The sequence below is a fragment of the Ahaetulla prasina genome, chromosome 1 (genome assembly GCF_028640845.1).
Source record: "Ahaetulla prasina isolate Xishuangbanna chromosome 1, ASM2864084v1, whole genome shotgun sequence".
In the NCBI taxonomy this organism is placed as follows: Eukaryota; Metazoa; Chordata; class Lepidosauria; order Squamata; family Colubridae; genus Ahaetulla; species Ahaetulla prasina.
Window position 1 is genome coordinate 234,488,216 of NC_080539.1, and position 20,676 is coordinate 234,508,891.

Here is a 20,676-nt window from a genome sequence, read left to right on the forward strand (position 1 = left end):
CAAAATTCTAAACCCTTGTTCTGTCCTGATCAGTATAAGTCTATTACAGGATTGTGTGTGTGTTAATCTTGATTAAATAAACCAACTTTATATTCCTTTCTTATACTTTTAATAATCTTTCATCCCTTCAAATCTCTTCTCACAAGATTCTTCAAAACTTTAACAAGTCTCTTTTGTAAATCCAAGATAGAAAAGTTACCAATCATTATTTTGGATTGTTATTTGCATATCCTTTTTCATTATTAACATCAATGTAGCATTGATGCATATCCAATGTAGCATCTTTTTTTCCATATCATTCTTGTAGCCTGTCCTTTTTAAGTCTACTTTCAGATCAGGTTCAGTCTTGTCTAGTAAAACTTTTTCCTTTTCATATCTCTGTACCCAGTCTATCTATAATGGCAGACATTCTTATAATTATTCATTGTTCACAAATATCTTCATACATCCAATATTAACGTATTTTGTTCCATTCTGTTTAAAGATAAAAGTAAAGGTTTCCCTTGTCCAGTTGTGTCCAACTCTAGGGGGCAGTGTTCATCTCCATCTCTTAGCTTAGGAAGCCAGCTTTACCTGAAGAGACTTTTGTGGTCATGTGGCCAGCATGACTATACCCTGAGATGTATGGAACACTATTACTTTCCCACCAAGGTGATACCTATTTATCTACTTCATGCTTTTGAAGTGCTGGGTGAGCAAGAGCTGAGGCAAGTAATGAGAGCTCACCCTGTCACTCGGCACTCAGGTCTCAAACATGAGCTATCAGCTTTCCAGCTGACAGGCTTAGCGTCTTTAACCGCTGAACCATCACAACTACCCATTCTGTTTAGTAAGTCAAATTTAAGTATTCTTCTCCTTTAATTATAATATTTAGTTCCTTCTGGTTCTCTCTAGTGTCCGGTCTTCAAAATTCTCTCTAGTGTCTGGTCATCCTATCATTTTTTAAAGACTTCAAAATTGTAGCATTTTCCCATTCTAAGGATTGTTATAATTAATTTCAAAATCTATTCTCAAATCCATCCAGATCTTTATCCATTTGTAACTTTCCAAAATTAACATTCTAATCACCCTTTTGAGAGATTTTTTTTAAGTCCTTAAACTTGAATTTTTAAAACTTTTGCTAAGAATTGAAGGAAGCTCTCTTGGTGCTATCGAACTCCAACAGTTCCTAATAGCTGAAAATCAGTAAACAAGAAATTTCCAAAAGTTATTAGAAAAGGAACACAGTGTCCTTTCACAGGTGTTGTCCACAGTTTAAGCAAGATGGCTCTCTAAACCCAATAGAGAACACTGTGTTGCCACCCCTTCATGAGAAGCAACTGATTGGAGCATTTGTGGGTGATCCCACATCCTCTCCTTGTCTGGAGAGAGATTGCAAGAAGCCGGTCCACACTCATCAGCTTCTGTTTTAGTGCAATTGTTGGCTCAACTCTCAGCAGAGCTCTCTTCAATTCTCCACTTTTCCTCCCAGAAATCAAACTAAGGACAAATTTCCTGATGATTGGAACAATATAACAGTGAAACAGTCTCTAATTGTGCTGTTTCATAATGGGAAGATTTCAAGTAAAATTTAGAAATCTGGGTGGTATGAAGATTCCTGCTGTGGTAGACCTCCAAAATCCCTTTGAATGTTATCATTCTATGACTTTCATTTTTCTTCATTGCATTCTATGCAATAGGATCATATGGCAACATGTGACATACTGAAAGATCATGACTGGTTTTATACTTTTAAGTATACAAACATGGCAATAGGAAGCATAACTGAAAACTATTATAGACTCAAATTTTCAATCTTTTGAAAATTTTCAATCTGGCTGAGGGACTCTGGGAGTTGAAGTCCACAAGTCTTAAAGGGACCAAGGTTGGAGACCCCTGTTCTAGCACAGGGTTGTAAAACTCATGGCCGATGGGCTGGATGTGTCACGCACTGGCCACGCCCATGCCTAGTTTAGCGAAGTGGAAAAAATTGTGGCTCCATGGTCATACATGCATAAATTGGGAGTTTGGCAGCATGCAAGTTTGATATATATTTTTTTAAAAAAAAATTCCTTATATGGTCTTTGCTAACTGCAAAACATACTTGCAAGAATATCTGAGGAGGTTATTGTCAGAGATAAGCCTATGTATTGTGTGGCTATTGAGCTAAAACTGAGCATGTTTTATTTTTAACTTCAGTAGTTGCAACTCACTTGGTCTGCTTCATACTTGCCTTACGCTGACCATTCTTCCAGTTGATCATTTTCCTTGTACTTAGATAATGAAATTGTTTCTTTGACTTTTTCTAGTTACATCTATATTACCCCAGAAATATAAGATCTGTCTGGGGAAAAAATTCTTAGTTCAAAATGTACTAATACTAATAATATTATTAGTTGCTAACAGTAAGTAACTATACTGCTAATAGTAACTAATTTTTGGTGGCAATAATTATAAAAATTGCCTAGATTTACATTTAATTGTGGCACCATGGTCATGAAGTGCACGTAGGACAACAGCAAAGAGAATTCAATTTCCCTTTCCGTATCCACTAAATTTTACCAATAAACGTCATCTTCCAAAATTGGTTCAATTTTTTTTAAAAAAATTATCAAGCTCTTATGTATAACACATTTATCTATATACCTGAAGTACCAAGGATAACACGAAGATAAATTCATGCCTCTATTTTACACTATTATTTTACTGTTTTTTGGAAAGCAGTACTACTCAAATAAATATTTACTAATAATGCTGAAACATCATTTTTAATTGTTTTAACTGAATGGATAAAACAATTGGCCAACCTTGCTCAGATCTTTAGTTCCCTTTTATCCTGTAAGATAATATGTCATCCACATGTCATCCACATGTGGATGACATCCACATATTATCCATATGTGTTCATCTTTCAAGCATATGTTCTGTTTTTATTAATAAAAGCTAAAGTATAAAATACACAATACAGTATTATAGTAAGTGCTATAATACATTTACAGGTATAATGCTTACCTGTTTTTCCAGTGGGACAAGGCAGTCAAGATGTGGTATATTATGTTGTGAATGATTCCGTCTATGACGAGATAGCTGGAAATATATTTAGTTAGAAGTCAGAATACGCTCAAATCAAACAACATTTAACATACAAGGATGAACTGAAAATAACTCAACTGAGCCCATTCCCTTTGAACTGTACTAGTGCAGTTTTCAAATAAAAATAAATAAAATTAATATGCTCTCATCGTAACATTTTACCCTTACACAATATATTTAAAAGTTGTGTGTCTTCAAAGTCTTTTAAAAAAAGTTTTAGAAGAGCATACCATTACCAGATCAATTCACATTTAGACTTGTGTGTGAATTTAGACTTGTGTGTGAAATAACAGTGTTAAGAAGAGTTGGACTATAGCCATGATGGCAAACCTATGGCACGCATGCACACAGTGCCCTCTCTGATGGCATGCGAGCCATCACCCAAATCCAGCTCAGCTGCACATGCATGCTTGTCTCCTACCAGCCAGCTGATCTTCAGGTCTCTGCTGTGCATGCGGGGTGAGTGTATGGGGGGGGGGGGTGCATGAATACACAGGGTGGCATGGTGCATGTATATGATGGCCACGCACGCATTGCATTTTGGGGGTTTGGGTGCATGTGTGGGCACTCAGTCCGGAAAAGGTTAGCCATCACTAGACTATGACCTGGCTATGGTTAGTTGGACTATTGTGTTGTTATGGTAAGCTTTGAATCCAATTCCAGATTCTTTTAGATGTAATTTCTCCCCCAGTAGTGTGACTGGTAGCTGTCTAAGTACTGAATTCATTAACCAATTATAATATAATAGAATAACAGAGTTGGAAGGGACCTTGGAGATCTCCTAGTCCAACCCCCTGCTTAGGCAGGAAATTCTATACCATTTCAGATAAATGGTTATCTAATCTCTTTTTAAAAACTTCCAATGTTGGAGCATTCACAACTTCTGGAGGAAAGTTGTTCTACTGATTAATTGTTCTAACTATTAAGAAGTTTCTCCTTAGTTCTAGGTTGCTTCTCTCCTTGATTAGTTTCTACCCATTGCTTCTTGTGCTGCCCTCAGGTACTTCGAAGAATAGCTTGACTCCAGAGGTGGGTTTCAGCAGGTTCTGACCAGTTCTGGAGAACCGGTAGTAAAAATTCTGACTGGACCCACCCTCGTCTATTCTCTGCCTCCCAAGTCCCAGCTGACAGGGAGGAAATGGAGATTTTGCAGTAACCTTTCCCTGGATTGGGGAGCCAAAACTGGATGCAGTATTCCTAGTGTGGCCTTACCAAGGCATTATAAAGCAGTAATAACACTTCACATGACCTTGATTCTATCCCTCTGTTTAGGCAGCCTAAAACTGTGTTGGCTTTTTTGACAGCTGCAGCACACTGCTGGCTCATATTTAAGTGATTGTCCATTAGGACTCCAAGATCCCTTTCACAGTTACTACTATTGAGCGAGGTACCACATATACTGTACCTGTGCATTTTGTTTTTCTTGCCTACATGTAGAACCTTACTTTTTTCATCATTGAATTTCATTTTGTTAGATAGTGTCCAATGTTCAATTCAGTTACCATCTTTCAAATTAATTCTTCCCTATCTTCTTTTCTGCTTATAGCAGATTCCTTTTAAATGACAGTGCTGAGGGTGAAAACCAACATTGGCTAAGATATGTGAGAATAGGGACAACGTTGGATTACATATTTGATAAAAGTAAAGGTCCACAATGGGTTCTAAATTTGCACTCTTTCTTTATGAAAGACAATGATAACTTCCTTTAAAAATCTGGGGACTTCTGGAGAGGACATAGTGAACTTAAGACATCCCTGAGGAAACAAGGGATTTGTTGATGTTACTAGTAATATTACGGGAAGCAGCAAAGAAAAACTGGGGTAAAACCCTAAAATGTTTGGACATTGTTTGAAGGGCTAAAGATTAAGAATGTTGGAAAAAAGGAGAAGGAATATACGGTTGGTTTATTTGAGCAAGGTTAAAATAGATAGGTTATGATTACTGGAAAATTTTTAATGGATTTTTTACTGACCAGGAGTAGATGATGATGTTTAAAGGTTTGTTTATAGACAACACTTATATGGGAATGAGTTAATTTGCTGTATTTTAAATTTATCTGACTAAAATTAAAATGGTTATGTTGTAATATCTGGTAACTTTTATTGGACTTTTTACTGACTATACTTGAACGATGAGGTTTGGACAATTCGTTTAATGATAGGAAAAAAGAGATATAAATATAAAGGGAATGAATTCAAATAGGTTTATTAGAGCAAGTGTATGATAGTTTTTTCTTTCTTTCTGGTAACCCCTAATGGACTTTGACTAATTAAGATGGAAGATGAGATTTTTTTAAAAATGTTTATACAGATTGAAGTGAGATATGGGATGAAGAGATTGTTGTATTTTAAGAGAGGTGATACGTTGTTAAAGTTGTTTGTATTTGCTGGACAAAGGGGGAAATTACTTATTTTGTCTCATTTAATATTTTTTTATTTTAAATTTTCATGAATTATCAATTAGTTTTATCTGCATAATATAACCATGAACAATTTTTAATTAAAAATATCAGTATTTAATATTTAAACAGTTTTGACAGCATTGGAGAGAAGAGAGAAACCAATGGAAATATGCTTTAAGGTAAGGTACCCTGCTTACAGTACATGGAACATGATGGCTCTGTAAATTAGAGATGGATGGATGGATGGGGGGAGGAGAGAAATATTATAGCTAGATAGTGGAGAGACACAGAGAGAGAGATACTGTAGATGACTGATAGATGGATGGATGGATAGATAGATAGATAGATAGATAGATAGATAGATAGATAGATAGATAGATAGATAGATAGATAGATAGATAGATTTTTCACACTTATTTAATTGCCTTGTTTTAATTTACCAAGTAATTTACTACATTACCAAGGGGGAAAGAAACCACAAATGAAACACTTTCTGAGATTCAAAAGTTTCACTGACCTACTTATAAAAATATTACTTAACAATTTCATTAGGAATGAGTAACAGCTGGTGACATGGCTGTGTCCTAAAGTGTTTTCTGTCTTAATATTTTGTGTCTTAAGCAATCAAGCTTTTGTAAGAAATACTTTTGTTAGCAGCAGTCCCTCCTCTGGGGAACAAAAAATGTCAAACCAAATTTTCTGTATTTTGCAATTTTATTTTCAGAAGTGTCATGCTTCTCTTTTATTAGTATGGAGAGTAAATAAGAATGATTTGCTGATGTGGTTGTGAAAACTGGTAAGATTTCAGATCTTTCATTTAATTTTGGATTGATATTGAATGAAGGTAGATGCACCTGTATAAATTGAAAGTAAATTGATAGGATAGATAGATGATAGACGGAAGATAAAGATGGATGGATGGATGGATGGATGAATGGATGAATGGAGGATGGAGGATGAGAGAGAGAGAGAGGGAGGGAGGGAGAGAGATCATTTTAAATAGGATACTCTATTTATCCTTTTCCTCACATTTTTCAATAACATAAGATCTAAAGATCTGAAACTAATATTTACTTGTCATTTCTGGTCAGCATATTTTCACTTAAACAATTCCACTTTAATGATATTCTTATATAGATCACAGCAAAATTCTGCACAATTTCATTTCATCTCTCCATAATTAAGAAAAATCCCAATTCTATCATTTTTAGGAGTTAATCAATATTGTTTTACCTGGGATATGAGGAGGAGGAGTAGGCACTGGGGATGATAAAGCCCCCAAAAATGAAGACGTCACTTTTTTTAAAAAAAATACAAGTTTAAATTATATTTACATTTAAAACTGCAGGGCATGAGGCTTTGTTAGTTCTGGTGCTCCTCTGAGTTCAGTAGGAAAGAGTTAAGTATGAAATTAAAGTATGCTGAAATTTAATTTAATTGTATTTGTGGCAAGTGTGCATTAGTTCTATTATAGCATGTCAAAAACTGGGTACAAAGTAAAGACCAGGGAAAATGTCATTACTTTGTCAACCAAATGTCAGCCAAATAATTTGCATTTAGACTAATTATTTAATTTCTCAGATATGAATTAAAATTAAATTGTATTTTGAAGTTCACACTTTCTAAATTTTGTAACATTCTTCGGTAAAAAGTTACCAACAGCTTTATGCGAATTTTACCAATAAATTCATATAAAAGCACTGTTCAATTAATACTTATATACATAGAACATGTAAACAGTAGCAAACATCTTCCTTCTACAGGTTGCATTAGTAACATCAATAGAAAGTCTCTACAAGTAGAGCCCAAGACTCTGCAGTGGTAGGCTTTAAGCTTTGAAAAATGCTTGATAAAATGAAACTGCAGCCAACTGTGATGGAGATACAAAATGCACAACTTCAAGTGATGACTTCTGCATGACAGAGATAGGAGAAGCTGCTCAAGCTGTTTGCTCTTGCAGTTCTACACACAAACACAAGGATGCCTAGATTAGTGAAATTAGCATACAATGTAATTTATATGGGGGAAAATACAATTTATTGCACAAATGCATATGGTATCGTAAATGTATACAAAATCAACTTATTTTTCTAGATAGATGAGAAACAGAGAGAGATTTCAAGCTGGTACAGGACGATAGACTAGACTAGACTAGACTAGACTACACTAGACTAGACTAGACTAGACTAGACTAGACTAGAATAGAATAGAATAGAATAGAATAGAATAGAATAGAATAGAATAGAATAGAATAGAATAGAATAGAATTTTTTATTGGCCAAGTGTGATTGGACACACAAGGAATTTGTCTTGGTGCATACACTCTCAGTGTACATAAAAGAAAAGATATGTTCATCAAGAATCAGAAGGTACAACACTTAATGATAGTCATAGGGTACAAATAAGCAACCAGGGAAGAATCACTATCAATATAAATTGTAAGGATACAAGCAATAAAGTGAACTACTATACATTCATAAGTGGAAGGAGTTGGGTGATAGGAACGATGAGAAGATTAATAATAGTGCAGATTTAGTAATAGTTTGACAGTGTTGAGGGAATTATTTGTTTAGCAGAGTGATGGCGTTCGGGAAGAATCTGTTCTTGTGTCTAGTTGTTCTGGTGTAAGGCTGGAAACACACAGAAATTAAAAATGGATCGTTTTGCTTGACTATTTTCATATGATTGACTTAAACCATAAAAACACCATTAACTATGCAGTGTGTAGGTACAGTTATTCCCCTTCTACATGGTACAGTATAAGAAGTGATAATGCAAACACACAATTATACTGCAAGACCATTTTTAGCCCAATAACAGGCAAAGTCCTCAGCAAGAATATATATATTTTACTCCCTTGTAGCTTTTTTGGGATTGCTATGATTCTTATATTGGAAATTAGTGAAGTCCCATGCTAAATATTTTCTATGTTTTTCTATATGAAAAGTTTTGTTCTTAAAAGGGTATTCTGATATTTTCAAATAATGAAGGGAAATGACACTTAGAGAATATACAGAAAATAGACAGTTGTGTACCGTAATCTCATACTATTTTAAAAAAGCAACTGTCCACCAAAAAGTATCACAGATCCAGAGGCTATCTTTATTAGTGGCACCAAAGCCTGCTCAAAGAATGTGTCAAGCAATGGTGAATGTCCTATGGGGTGTCCACCTTTGACCTTGTCATGTTGATGGGCAAAGTCTGTGAGGAGGTGTAATCACATTCTGGTGGACACAATTATGCTTCTAGATTAACAGCCTTGAGCAAATGGAATATATTCTTTCACAGAGAGGAAAAAGAGAAGAAAAACACGTGGCTGCTAGCTATGTTTTCAAAGTAATATGCCATTTGATTCTCATTCCATCATCTCTGTAAATGCAGAAAATCCAATTTAAACTATTCTATGTAGATGTTATGTAGAAGGGAGGGAGGGAGGGAGGGAGGCAGAGATGGTATTCAGCCGGTTAGGATTGGTTCGGGCAAACTGGTAGCGCTGACGATCAATTGGCCCCACCCACCTGTCCCCGCTCTATCCTGTCCTTTATTTCCTGCTTTGTAGCTCATCTCAATCGCATGGCGCAACTGATTTCACCCACTCTCACTGTTCTACTTACCATTGCTGACTTGGAAGGTAATCAGCTGAGCTTCTAAATGCTCCATTTTCAACGCAAGCACCTTAGACACACACACATGCAACGTGTGCATGCGCATGCGCATGCATAGCGCGTACTCACCAAACCGGTTGTTAAACCGGGAGCATTCCATCACTGGAGGGAGGAATATTTTTTCTTAAGAGTTTATTCATTACAGAATTAATTCTGAAGACTTGCTATTCCAGCATACAAAGTGATTGCAAGAAGGATTACCATCAGCTGAATTCGTGAAGCGTATGCCTCCCTCCCCTAGGCATTTAAAGCATATCAATTGCACAACAATTAGAATAGGGACATATTCAAATACCCCACATAACTCACATCTTGATTTAAGATATCACCTATGTTTATTGCCTCCCCACATCCCACAAAATGTCTTGGTTTGATTTGATTTGTGTTTTTGTTTGTTCTTAATTTCCTTTTTATGTATTGAGACAGCTTGAGGACTCATTGGATTATTCCTTTTGGTGGGGGGGGCGGGCAACTAATTTGACTTCTCAAATTTCAAGATTATTCTTCAGTTAGCAACCATTTTACCCAGAGCTTCGAAAAAATCCATTCACCAAATCTGTGGGCAAGTGCGGTTTTCTTTGATTTTGCTCAGCAACTTTCCCCCCTTCCTTCCTTGTCTCCCTGCCTGAAGTTAGCTAAAGGGTATCTTTGTTCCGCAAGAGCCTCCCAATATCTAAGAAAGAACTCATTGTCAGTTTCTGCAAAATCAGAGCTTCGGCAAAAAATATGCCTGTTAGCTTGTTGTAAATCAAAGGCTGACAGTGTAACTTCACCATGTGCAAGTTTGCGATAAGTATAATAAAACAACACATGCCTTTTGGGATTGTCAGGCCACCGAGCATGACCATAAGGAATGTCCAAAACGCATGAATAAGGCCTACCATGGACATTAGGTTTCAGCACTTGCAAGCTTGTAACAACCAGTGACAAAATAGTGACAATGCATTAGAAAACTCTGTGCCTGAAAGTTAAACCAGGAAAAGGGAAGGCAAGGAATGGAAAGCAGGGAAGGGAAGGGAAGGGAAGGGAAGGGAAGGGAAGGGAAGGGAAGGGAAAGAAGGAAAGAGAAGGAAAAGAAGGGAAGAGAAGGAAAAGAAAGGAAGGGAAGGAAAAGAAGGGAAGAGAAGGGAAGGAAAAGAAAAGGGAAGGGAAGGGAAGGGAAGGGAAAGAAGGCAGAGAAGAGAAGGGAAAGAAGAGACAAAAAGGGAAGGAAGGGAAGAGAAGAGAAGGGAAGGGAAGGGAAGGAAGGGAAGGGAAGGGAAGGGATTGGACGGGAAGGGAAAGAAGGGAAGGAAAAGAAGGGAAGAGAAGGGAAGGAAAAGAAGGAAAGGGAAGGAAAAGAAAGGAAGGGAAGGGAAGGGAAAGAAGGCAGAGAAGAGAAGGGAAAGAAGAGATATAAAGGGAAGGAAGGGAAGGGAAGGGAAGGGAAGGGAAGGGAAGGGAAGGGAAGGGAAGTGATGGGAGAATTCCCGTGAAGCACTTTCACAGATTGATGGCTGCCTCCAGTAATGTCTAATTTATTATTTCAACTATACTGTACATTGCTTAATATGAAGAATTCTATAACAGTCTTGGAGCAAGGGTACCACACATTCCTTTGTGAAAATCTGTCAAAGAATGTCAGATGATGAAAACAAATATTTGGAACATTCTTCCTCCTTATATCTCCTTTTAACTATGCTGCCCCCCGGACACAGTTCAATTCCCTAGAATATCTAAGAATAACGATAATGGCTTCACTTGCCTTGACCCTTGATTCAGTTATAAATCAAAATGGTATAGGCATTTTAAAGCAGAGAGAGTCTTCCTTCTTGCTTACGCCTCTGCAGGTACTGCTGCAGAGTAAAAAAAGATGATTGTTGACACTCAGAGGGACCCAATACATCAATAGCATAAATTGAATCATAAGAAATGTAAGTGTATTCTTGTTACTGCAGGTCATAACTTAGAGTGTGCCACAAAACACTATAAAATAATAGAATCATATCTTCTCCAGGGACTTTTTAAAGAGCCAAGGTTGAAATCAGCTCAAAACTCAAATTTTGAGACAGCTAGACATGCTGTTAGAGTGGAGGACTGATCACTCAATATAGACTGTTATTGGCCCTGTATATGGGCAGCTGTAAATAGAAGAAAAATATTGGGTCCAATATTGTGCTGAGATGCATATATGGGACAGTTGGCTGAGTATGGAAATACCACTAGCCACCAATTCCCAAAATGTCCTTATATTTTTATATTATATTTTTATATATGTTGTATTTATATTTTAATTAACCCAAGATCTAAGCTCCTTTCACTGATTCCTATAGTAAGACAACTTTTTAGTTTTTAATAACGCCTTATATTTGGATCAGAATTGGATTCATAATTGAATCTGCCCTTTCTTCTTTAACTCTCTTCTGTAGCTTTCTCATAGCTGGTCTTTCTTCCTACAGCCTTGGTCCCACCATCCTGTCCCATCATTCTATTTCCTGCAATGACAGGTAGTGGTTAGCTAGGAGCTTAGCACACAATTGACTGAATTTAACAAAAAAAAAGGTACGCATTGGAGTGAGATAAGCAGCACAATGCCTAATATTAAATATTTGCAGTCAATGTTTCAATTATTTTGAACACAGAATCCTCCTTTACTGTAGTGCATGCAATGAGCATTGTGATAATCAGTACAACATTGGATGGAAAGCCTTATGTAACATCTCTATGTTGTCAACAGTTATATTTCTCCAACTGAAGTTGAATTTATTGCATGTTTTGAGTTTTTCAGTGTATCAATATACTTTATATATCATCTAGTTGGAGGGATACTGGCATGCATTCTCGATTACCAATCTTAGCTCATTGAGAACTTGAATGTGCTTGGGTGACACTAATATATATATTTATTTGCATATATATATTTGCATATGTGTGTGTGTGTATGTAGGTATGTATATGTATGCATACATACAGATACATATATAATCAGAACCAGAATAACAGAGTTGGAAGGGACCTTGGAAGTTTTCTAGTGCAACCCCCTTCTCAAGCAGGAGACCCTATACCCCTGATGGCAAACCTATGGCATGGGTGCCAGGGGTGGCATGCAGCGCCCTCTCTGATGCCACATGAGCTGTCAGCCCAGTTCAGCTCCATCGCACATGCACATGCACCTCCCGCTGGCCAACTGGTCTTCGGGTCTGTGCCACGTATGCATAGGACGCGGGGCACGTGTGGGGCTCCTCATGCGGGGACGGTGTGCAGGGGGGTCATGTGTGCATGTGTGGAGGGCAGGGCATGTGGGGGGGGCAATGCACATGCACGGGGGCAGAGTGCATGTGTGGGGGCTGCACGTGCATTTTATTTTGGGGATTCAGGTGCGTGCACGCACATTCTCACACACATGCACTTTGGGCACTCGGTCTGGAAAAGGTTAGCCATCACTGCACTAACATTAGGGCCTATAACATTTCAGACAAAAGGGTTGTCCAGTCTCCTCTTAAAATCCTCCAATGATGGAGCACCAGGAGTGAAATCTACTTACCTTCCCTACCGGTTCAGAAGTGCATGCACTAGTTCAGAAGTGCACGTGCACGGAAGTGTTCAACTTGTATCAGAACTGATTACTATTGTGTCCTTATTAGCAGAGAATGTTGCATGTACTATAGTATAATTAAGGCTGGTTGGCATCATTATATCCCTTTGAATGACTGAAATACCATGTTATGGTTTGGGATACAAATGATTTTTAGTGAATATTAGATAAATTGAGTTATTCAATAAGAAGTATATCTCTAAAAATACAAGGTAGTTCTGTTTCTGCCAACTTTGTCACAAGAAAATCAGAACTGACTATGTCAGGTAAGAATGATTTGAATACAGTGGTGGGATTCATCCAGTTCGCACCACTTTGGGAGAACCGGTTGTTAACTTTCTGAGCAGTTTGGCAAACTGGTTGTTGGAAGAAATCATTAGGGCAGAGAACCGGTTGTTAAATTACTTGAATCCCACCACTGTTTGAATACAATAAGAATATGTTATTTAAGAACTATATGTGTTAAAACATGATATAGGGCCAAGAATGAGAGGATGCTGAATGAGCGTGGACTGAGGTATTTTAACATCAGTTGAGAATGAATTCTAATCAAATGCACAGCTATGAAAGCAGAATGAATTTTTCAAGAGGAAGACTAAACAAGTTGGGATTGGAAGGAGTTGATGAACTCTTTACAAAGAGACAAGTAAGTAGTTTTAAAAACAAAATAAAGAACTTGTCGATTGAAAGGTCGGCTGTTCAGTGGTTTGAATCCCTAGCTCATCCCGCATAATGAGATGAGCTCCCGCTACTCGTCCCAGATTCTGCCAACCTAGCAGTTTGAAAGCATGTAAAAAATGAAAGTAGTAAAATAGGGACCACCTCTGGTGGGAAGGTAATAGCGTTTTGTGCACCTTTGCCATTTAGTCATGCCAGCCACATGACCACATTTAGTCATGCCAGCCACATGACCACGGAATTCTAGGGGCAGTGCTCATCAATGGAGATGAGCACTGCCCCTAGAATTGGGAACGACTAGCACATATGTGTGAGAGGAACCTTTACCTTTATCTTTTTATGTGATGGAAACAATTTTTTAAAGAATAGAAAGATATAGAGGCTTATTGTGAATGATATTGGCATATATTTGATTTAATTAGATTTTCTTTTAACTTCTGCCTTTAATTTAGATCATGTACTCATTCTTTCAAGTTGTGCACAGTGTTGCTTATCTCATTAGAGCAGGGGTCTGCAAACTTGGCTCTTTTAAGACTTGTGGATTTCAACTCCCAGAGTTCCTCTGGAGCTTTGGTGGTTGAGGAACTCTGGGAGTTGAAGTCCACAAGTCTTAAAAGAGCCAAGTTTGTAGATCCCTGCATTAGAGTATTGTGTACTGGGTGTATATATGTGTGCTTTTGGCTATATAGCTAACTTTAACTGTTGTGGTAGTGAGTTTGCTCCTACCACAGACTAGCCAAAATATTTTCCAAAAAATTCCCAGATTCCTCTCTTTTTCACTATGTTTGGCAGATAAGCACATTTCCAACTTTGTTCCATTCAGCCACATTTTTTTATTATTTTCTACCAATACTTTTGTAGCCCATTGAACAGTCCATTTGCCTGCTTGTAAATGAAATTATTTAGAAACTATGCCTTTTTTGGAGCATTAATTGTTTTTATATCAAAGGATTCTTTAAAAAAATCAAAATCAGGTCTAAGATTGCAGAAAATACAACTTCAGCAACAGAGTGGTCAATACCTGGAATGCACTACCTGACTCCATTGTTAGATCCTCAAATCCCCAAAACTTTAACCTTAAACTGTCTACCATGGACCTCACCCCATTCCTAAGAGGCTTGCATAAGCGCACCACCGTCCCTGTCCTGCTGTTCCCATTTATTCATGCTCATTTCTTATGTATATACTTATACCTGTTTCTACTTGTATGTTTATATGTTATGTTCATACTTGTTTTTGCATACATGTTTAACAAATTAACTAACTAAATACATAAAAATAAATAAATAAAGATATTACTCATCAGAGTCTTAATGTTCACAACGATTGTACTAAATATCCCTTCCAAGCATGCATTGTTTTTGGCAGATTATACTGCAAATGTTGAATCAGGTCGGTGCTTTTTTTTTTTTTTGCATAGTTCAGGTGGTATTACAGCTCTAACCATAGGGCAGGAGTATAAAGTGTATTATTTATAGGATTTAATTTCTGGAATAAATGTAGGCAATTACTAAAGTAGGCCAAGCAAATTGTCCAGATAAAAAGTCTTTAGAAATGTAATGCAAGTTTCTCTCATTTCTTTAAAAAAGATAGGGAGGATATAAACGCAAATACTCTTTTATAAGATGCTACAGCTATCAGTCTCAAATGGATTTTAAGAAATAATGAAATCATTGCTAGAAGCTCAAGTTGTTGAACAGAATAACTGATGGAGGCCATAGGAAACAGAGGAATGGAACTGAAATGGCTGATATCGCTCATATCCGTTTCCTGTAGCCTCAAGGCCTTGGGATCTATGGGAACAAGCGATGGAAGGTGGCAGAAAACCCTTTCCACTTTTTTTCCAAATCAAGGTCCTCCTTAATAACACCACCGAACAAAGCCTCAGTTGAAATTTAGGAACAGCATGGAAAGGCTGAACCTACAACATAACATTCCAATATTTTTCGTCATGTTATCACTTCTGTGCTTAGGAACCTATGCCTGTGCTCAAGATTGATTCCAGAGGTCTGGTCAAATAGACTCTGTTTCAGATGGTGGAAATTATAGAAGTGTGGGGGGGTGGGTTAGGGAACAAGTCCTGCTCTATGATTAAATTGCCATCCGTGGATTACGTCATACCAATCTTTAATTGTAGCACTACTATTATACTTTTATGTTGTAACGTTCAAATGCAAAAACTTTTAAACATTTAGCTGCTTTCAACAATATATTTGGAAAAGCACTTTCTGAAGACTATCTTTCACAGACGATAGCCAAGAATTTCTTATCAGCCTATCAGATAGCTGAAGGGTATTTTGCTTGTGTAGAGTTAAATCCTTGGTCCATACTTGTAAAAGAAAGAAGAAATTGGTCATCTCTATGTACTCCCTTCTTGAACCAGCCATTTAGATCCTAATCCAGAGACCTAGCCAAGGTGGATTATGACACTTCTGCAAATTAGGTTTATGTTACTTCCTGGAGGGAAAACCCCATAATAAGCGAACAATGGATAGATGATTCACATTTGAATATCTTCTTTTTGGCATGCAATGAGTTAACTTATAGGTCTAAATCCAATCCTTTCCGTAAAACAGACTGGTTTATCCAATGCATAACAAAATAACACTCAGAAAAAGAAGACACTTCATAGCCAAAAACAATATTACTGTTACCGACACTGGTTTTGTTTGCTCATTTGTGTGATTCATTTTGAGCTATTACGGGAGCCGAAGAGTTAATAAGGATAGTGGAAACTGCCAGCTAATATCTACTCCGAGATGCCCTTGTGTAAGAGGATTTTTTTTTTTAATATTCTTTGCTCTATATTTATTCCCTTCTAGCGGATGCTTCATTAGTGCTTCTTTTTCTCTTGCCTGCCTAATTCATTCTCCCAGATTTTAGCAAGCCAAAAGCTCACCTTATGCTACTGCAGAAGCAATTTTTATTTTTTGAAGGTTAATCCAACTCAGCAGGATTTAGAGATGGCACTTTTCCTTGATCGTCGGCATGTTGGCTCAGGCCAGACAGCTGTTTGGACACTTTCCATTGGGAATCTTGCCCTCAACACCCACAGTTGATGCACATACATGGTCTATTGGCTGCCTACTTCCATGCCCATCTGTTCAGATGGCAGACTGCCCACTCACAAGTTCGCTGGAACCTTGCCCTGAGTGGGTAGGTGCCAGGCAATGATGGGTTTAGATGGGCAGCCTGCAAAATATTGTAAGTGATCACTTCTCTCTCTTTTTTTTTTTTTCCTGCAGGAAGTCCTTCTCTTCTGCTAACATTGTGTGCTAGGCTGGGATTAATCAAACCCACGCAGGCTTAATGTACTCAACTAAAATTGTGATTTGTTACTTAAAATCTTTCTTTTGTTGATTGTGGTAGTCAAAAAAAAAAGTTCTTGAAGGTGACAGACTGTTCGGAAAAAGCAGACATTAAATCCATTCTGATGATATGGAAAATGAAAGGGGAATATTTTGTGATCATGAAGATGACACTACGGTGATTGGAGCATGGGATTGAGGAAAAGGAACAAAGAAAAGTGCTAATATGGAAATCAGGCGATAAATTAAATTATCATCATGCAGGTACAGCTGCAGCTTGTTTCGAGGCAGCACAAAAACACTCGTAAGTCAAAGTTACGGCATCAGTAAACAAAGTGACGAGCAAAAAAGCGAAGCACACATTTTGAATGTAGTCCTTCTCCTGTACCCGTAAGCAATGATTTATCAAAGAATAGCAGCACGAAGTCCTGTCCTGAAATAGTCTTTAGTAGATAAGAAAAAGGTAGTTGTAGAGGTAAAAAAATAAAAGTGGGTGTCTGTGTGTTGTCATTTCAGATTGAACAAAATATCTTATTATAAATGTTTGTTGAGATTCAGGAACCTTTGAGAAAAGAAAAGCATAATTTTCTTGCTGAGAGATCATTGACAGCTATATTTTTTATATACAAGGCATGCCTCTATATTATAATCTTTCCTAACATTTCTTAAAGCACATCTGAGGACTATACCACAAATGAAACAGAGATAAAATAAGCCACAATGAAAACAACCAACAAAGCAAAACAACATTTCTATGTGGAATAAAGTTAATTCTCTCATTTCTTTTAAAATATAGGACAGAAATGAAGGGAAGGAAATATCAAGTGTAGCCCATCAATTTTTAAAGCTGGAAATCATGTTAAGTAGTAGTCTTTTTACTTCAAATGTGTTCATACATCTGGGAATCTTGATGGCTCCGCTAGCTTGTTTGGATACAGTGTTTATGCAAATATTAAATTTGTTTAATTTTTTTCTATTAGTAACATTCTTATCATATAAGGGTTGCAAACATCTGAACAGTAAGTAGATTGCAGCAGTTTGTTTTCTGAATCACACTGCTGCCATCTAGTGGCCATCCAGAATTGTGTAGCCTACATACAGCATATCTCATAATTATGTCTGACCAAGATAAATTTTCCCCATAGTGATTGTCATTGTAATATTCCTCAAAATTGACGGACAAGCACTTTTGGTTTTTTGTCCCCAATATATAAGTATTATAAAAAGTTTGGACTTTAAGTTATATTTGTAATTGCTACCACAGAATTTGTCGAAGAATCAGTTGCATCATTTCCAAGACAACATTTGTGATTCTTCTTCTTCTGGTTTTATGAAGAGAAAATGAACACAGGACTTCATCAAAAGGACCCTTCTTGCCTAGAAACCTCTCATAACATTGAGAATAGTAGTAATTGTTAACTAATAGGCACTCCAGAGCCTGTGGTTGTAAATAAGCAAACTTGGGGTGGAGCTTTCAATATAATGAAATCTGCTCAAGAAGTTGCTTTCAGTTGGAACTCTTCCTTCTTAGCAGATTTCACAAAGTGATTTTGGTTAGCTGAGCTGGGGTGGGATAAAAGACAGCATTGAGTCATAGACTAGATCATGGGTGTCAAACTTGATCACATCATGTGATGCCACGTGAGATATTTTGCCTTTTTTGCCTTTGCGGAGCTGGGCTGGGCGTGGCCTATGCTGATGCATCCGGCCCATCGGCCGCCAGTTTGACACCCCAGCACTAGATTATGAGATGATCATTTGTGAAAATACAATCATGGGGAAATATTTCAGATTGCTATTTTAATGATGATCATCAAGAGCCCTATTAACCAGAAAACATGCTCATGAGTAAATGCTTATTTTTGCAACCTCTGAGTTATTTCTCTAGTAATAGAGATGATGATGATTTATTAGGTTTTGGCCAACTACTTAAATCTTTCAGTGGTTTACATGATACACATGTAGAATTTGTTTACAAAAATATAACAGACAGCTGTAGAATCTTCTAGGTTATTGGGTAAATTTGAAGGAGAAGAACTGATCTTGGCAAAGCTATCGATTAAATTAGCAAAATGAAAAAATGTATAAGTCTATGGAGGAGGAGGAGGAGGAGGAGGAGGAGGAGGAGGAGGAGGAAGGAGAAGGAGAAGGAGAAGGAGAAGGAGAAGGAGAAGGAGAAGGAGAAGGAGAAGGAGAAGAAGGAGAAGAAGAATTTTAATGAACAACACTCATCCAGCTTAGGTCTAAGACAAGCATGCTCCTATAATTATTGCACAAAAATATAATTATTGCACATTTGCACACTATAGGAACTGCAAATAGATGACACATTTAAAATTCAGTACAGAATTATGCTATGTTCACTTGAATAGGTCTCCGAAGTAGATATATTTGTAAATGATTATTCTCTGGATTTTTGGTTACAAGAATGCAATCAGATTGTAGACTAGCCAAATTCCTTATCCTTTATCTCTCTAGCAAATAAAGTGCTTATATAACTTAGGACCATCTTCTCACTGAATAAAATTCACTTGTTCCACAATATATAGTACTTCCCATTTTCTTCTCAAACATCCAACCCATTTTTTAAAATTTGTTTATATCCCACCGTTATTATTCTTACAAATAAATGATGCAAGGTGACTAGCATATCCAACACACCTTCCTCCTCCTCTTTTCCCCACAATAACAACTCTGTGAGGTGAGTGGGGTTGAAAGAGAGTGACTGGACCAAAGAGAGTGACTTTTAGGCCTAAGATGGAACTAGAATTTATAGTCTCCCAGTTTTTGCTTGGTTAACCACTAGAACAAACTAGAACTAATTCAGATTTGAACATAATACTTCAATAGCTATGCCTTTTCAACTTTTATACCATTTTTTTGTCCCCATGCATGTTCAGTATCTCAGCTGATAGCCCATCTCCTCATTCTGCTGCCATGGGCTACCAGTCCAGAATAAAGCTAAGTCTCATGATCACCAAGTGTGAAGCACAAGGGGGGGAAAAAAGAGCAGAAAAAAAAGAAATCAATGGTTGGCTAAACATAGCATTGAAAACTCACTTTCCCCAATGTGTACCCACTATCTTTGATTCTTTGATTCTCACAGCCCGTGCCTATATCCTTTAAGATAATTTGCCACGCCCTCCATCAACCTATGTTGTTGTTGTTAGTTGTGAAGTCGTGTCCGACTCATCGCGACCCCATGGACAACGTTCTTCCAGGCCTTCTTATCCTCTACCATCCTCTGGAGTCCATTTAAGTTCATGCCTACTGCTTCAGTGACTCCATCTAGCCACCTCATTCTCTGTCGTCCCATTCTTCTTTTGCCCTCAATCGTTCCCAGCATTAGGCTCTTCTCCAGTGAGTCCTTCCTTCTCATCAGGTGGCCAAAGTATTTCAGTTTCATCTTCAGGATCTGGCCTTCTAAAGAGCAGTCAAGGTTGATCTCTTCTAGGACTGACTTGTTTGTCAGTCAACCTATACTATTACTTTATCACTGCCTGATTTTGATTCTCTTCACCATTAACACAGTGTTGGGGCAATGGCTGCTGCAGTAAATTATTATCATCAGTAGGGTACAGCTGTTAAGAGATAGGGGATATAATTGTACTTTGTGAAATTCTCTTTCCTGCATAGTCACACAAAACTGTTGAGAGCCTGTTCCTCACTCATTTTATTTTAATTTCTCATCATTGCATTTCAAGTCAATGGATTAGTGGTTGAGTGGTATCTTCATATATATATAAGCAATCACCAAATGTTCCAACTTTGCTCTGACATGGAAAAGAATCTCTAAATTAAGAAGTGGAATATTTAGTGCAGGATCAAATCTGGGTCGCTCACTGGGATAAGATGTTTTGTCATCCAAGCTTTCCCTGAAGATGGCCTGCAGCCACAAGTCTGGAAGCTCAGATTGAACCAGATCGGATCCTGCAACATTATTCTGAAACATGTATATTCGCCTTTATTCATGGAACA

General features: G+C 37.4%; 1 protein-coding gene across 4 annotated transcripts in view; it reads right to left on the bottom strand.

Annotated features, from left to right (window-relative positions):
* ARHGAP15 (Rho GTPase activating protein 15) overlaps positions 1-20,676 on the bottom strand; it is a 494,107-nt gene that overhangs the window by 432,463 nt on the left and 40,968 nt on the right. For all 4 annotated transcript variants that reach the window (XM_058193603.1, XM_058193605.1, XM_058193594.1 and 1 more), the window contains one exon: positions 2,992-3,066. In XM_058193603.1, coding sequence (XP_058049586.1) covers positions 2,992-3,066 — 75 coding nt within the window. The remainder of the gene's footprint in view (positions 1-2,991; positions 3,067-20,676) is intronic.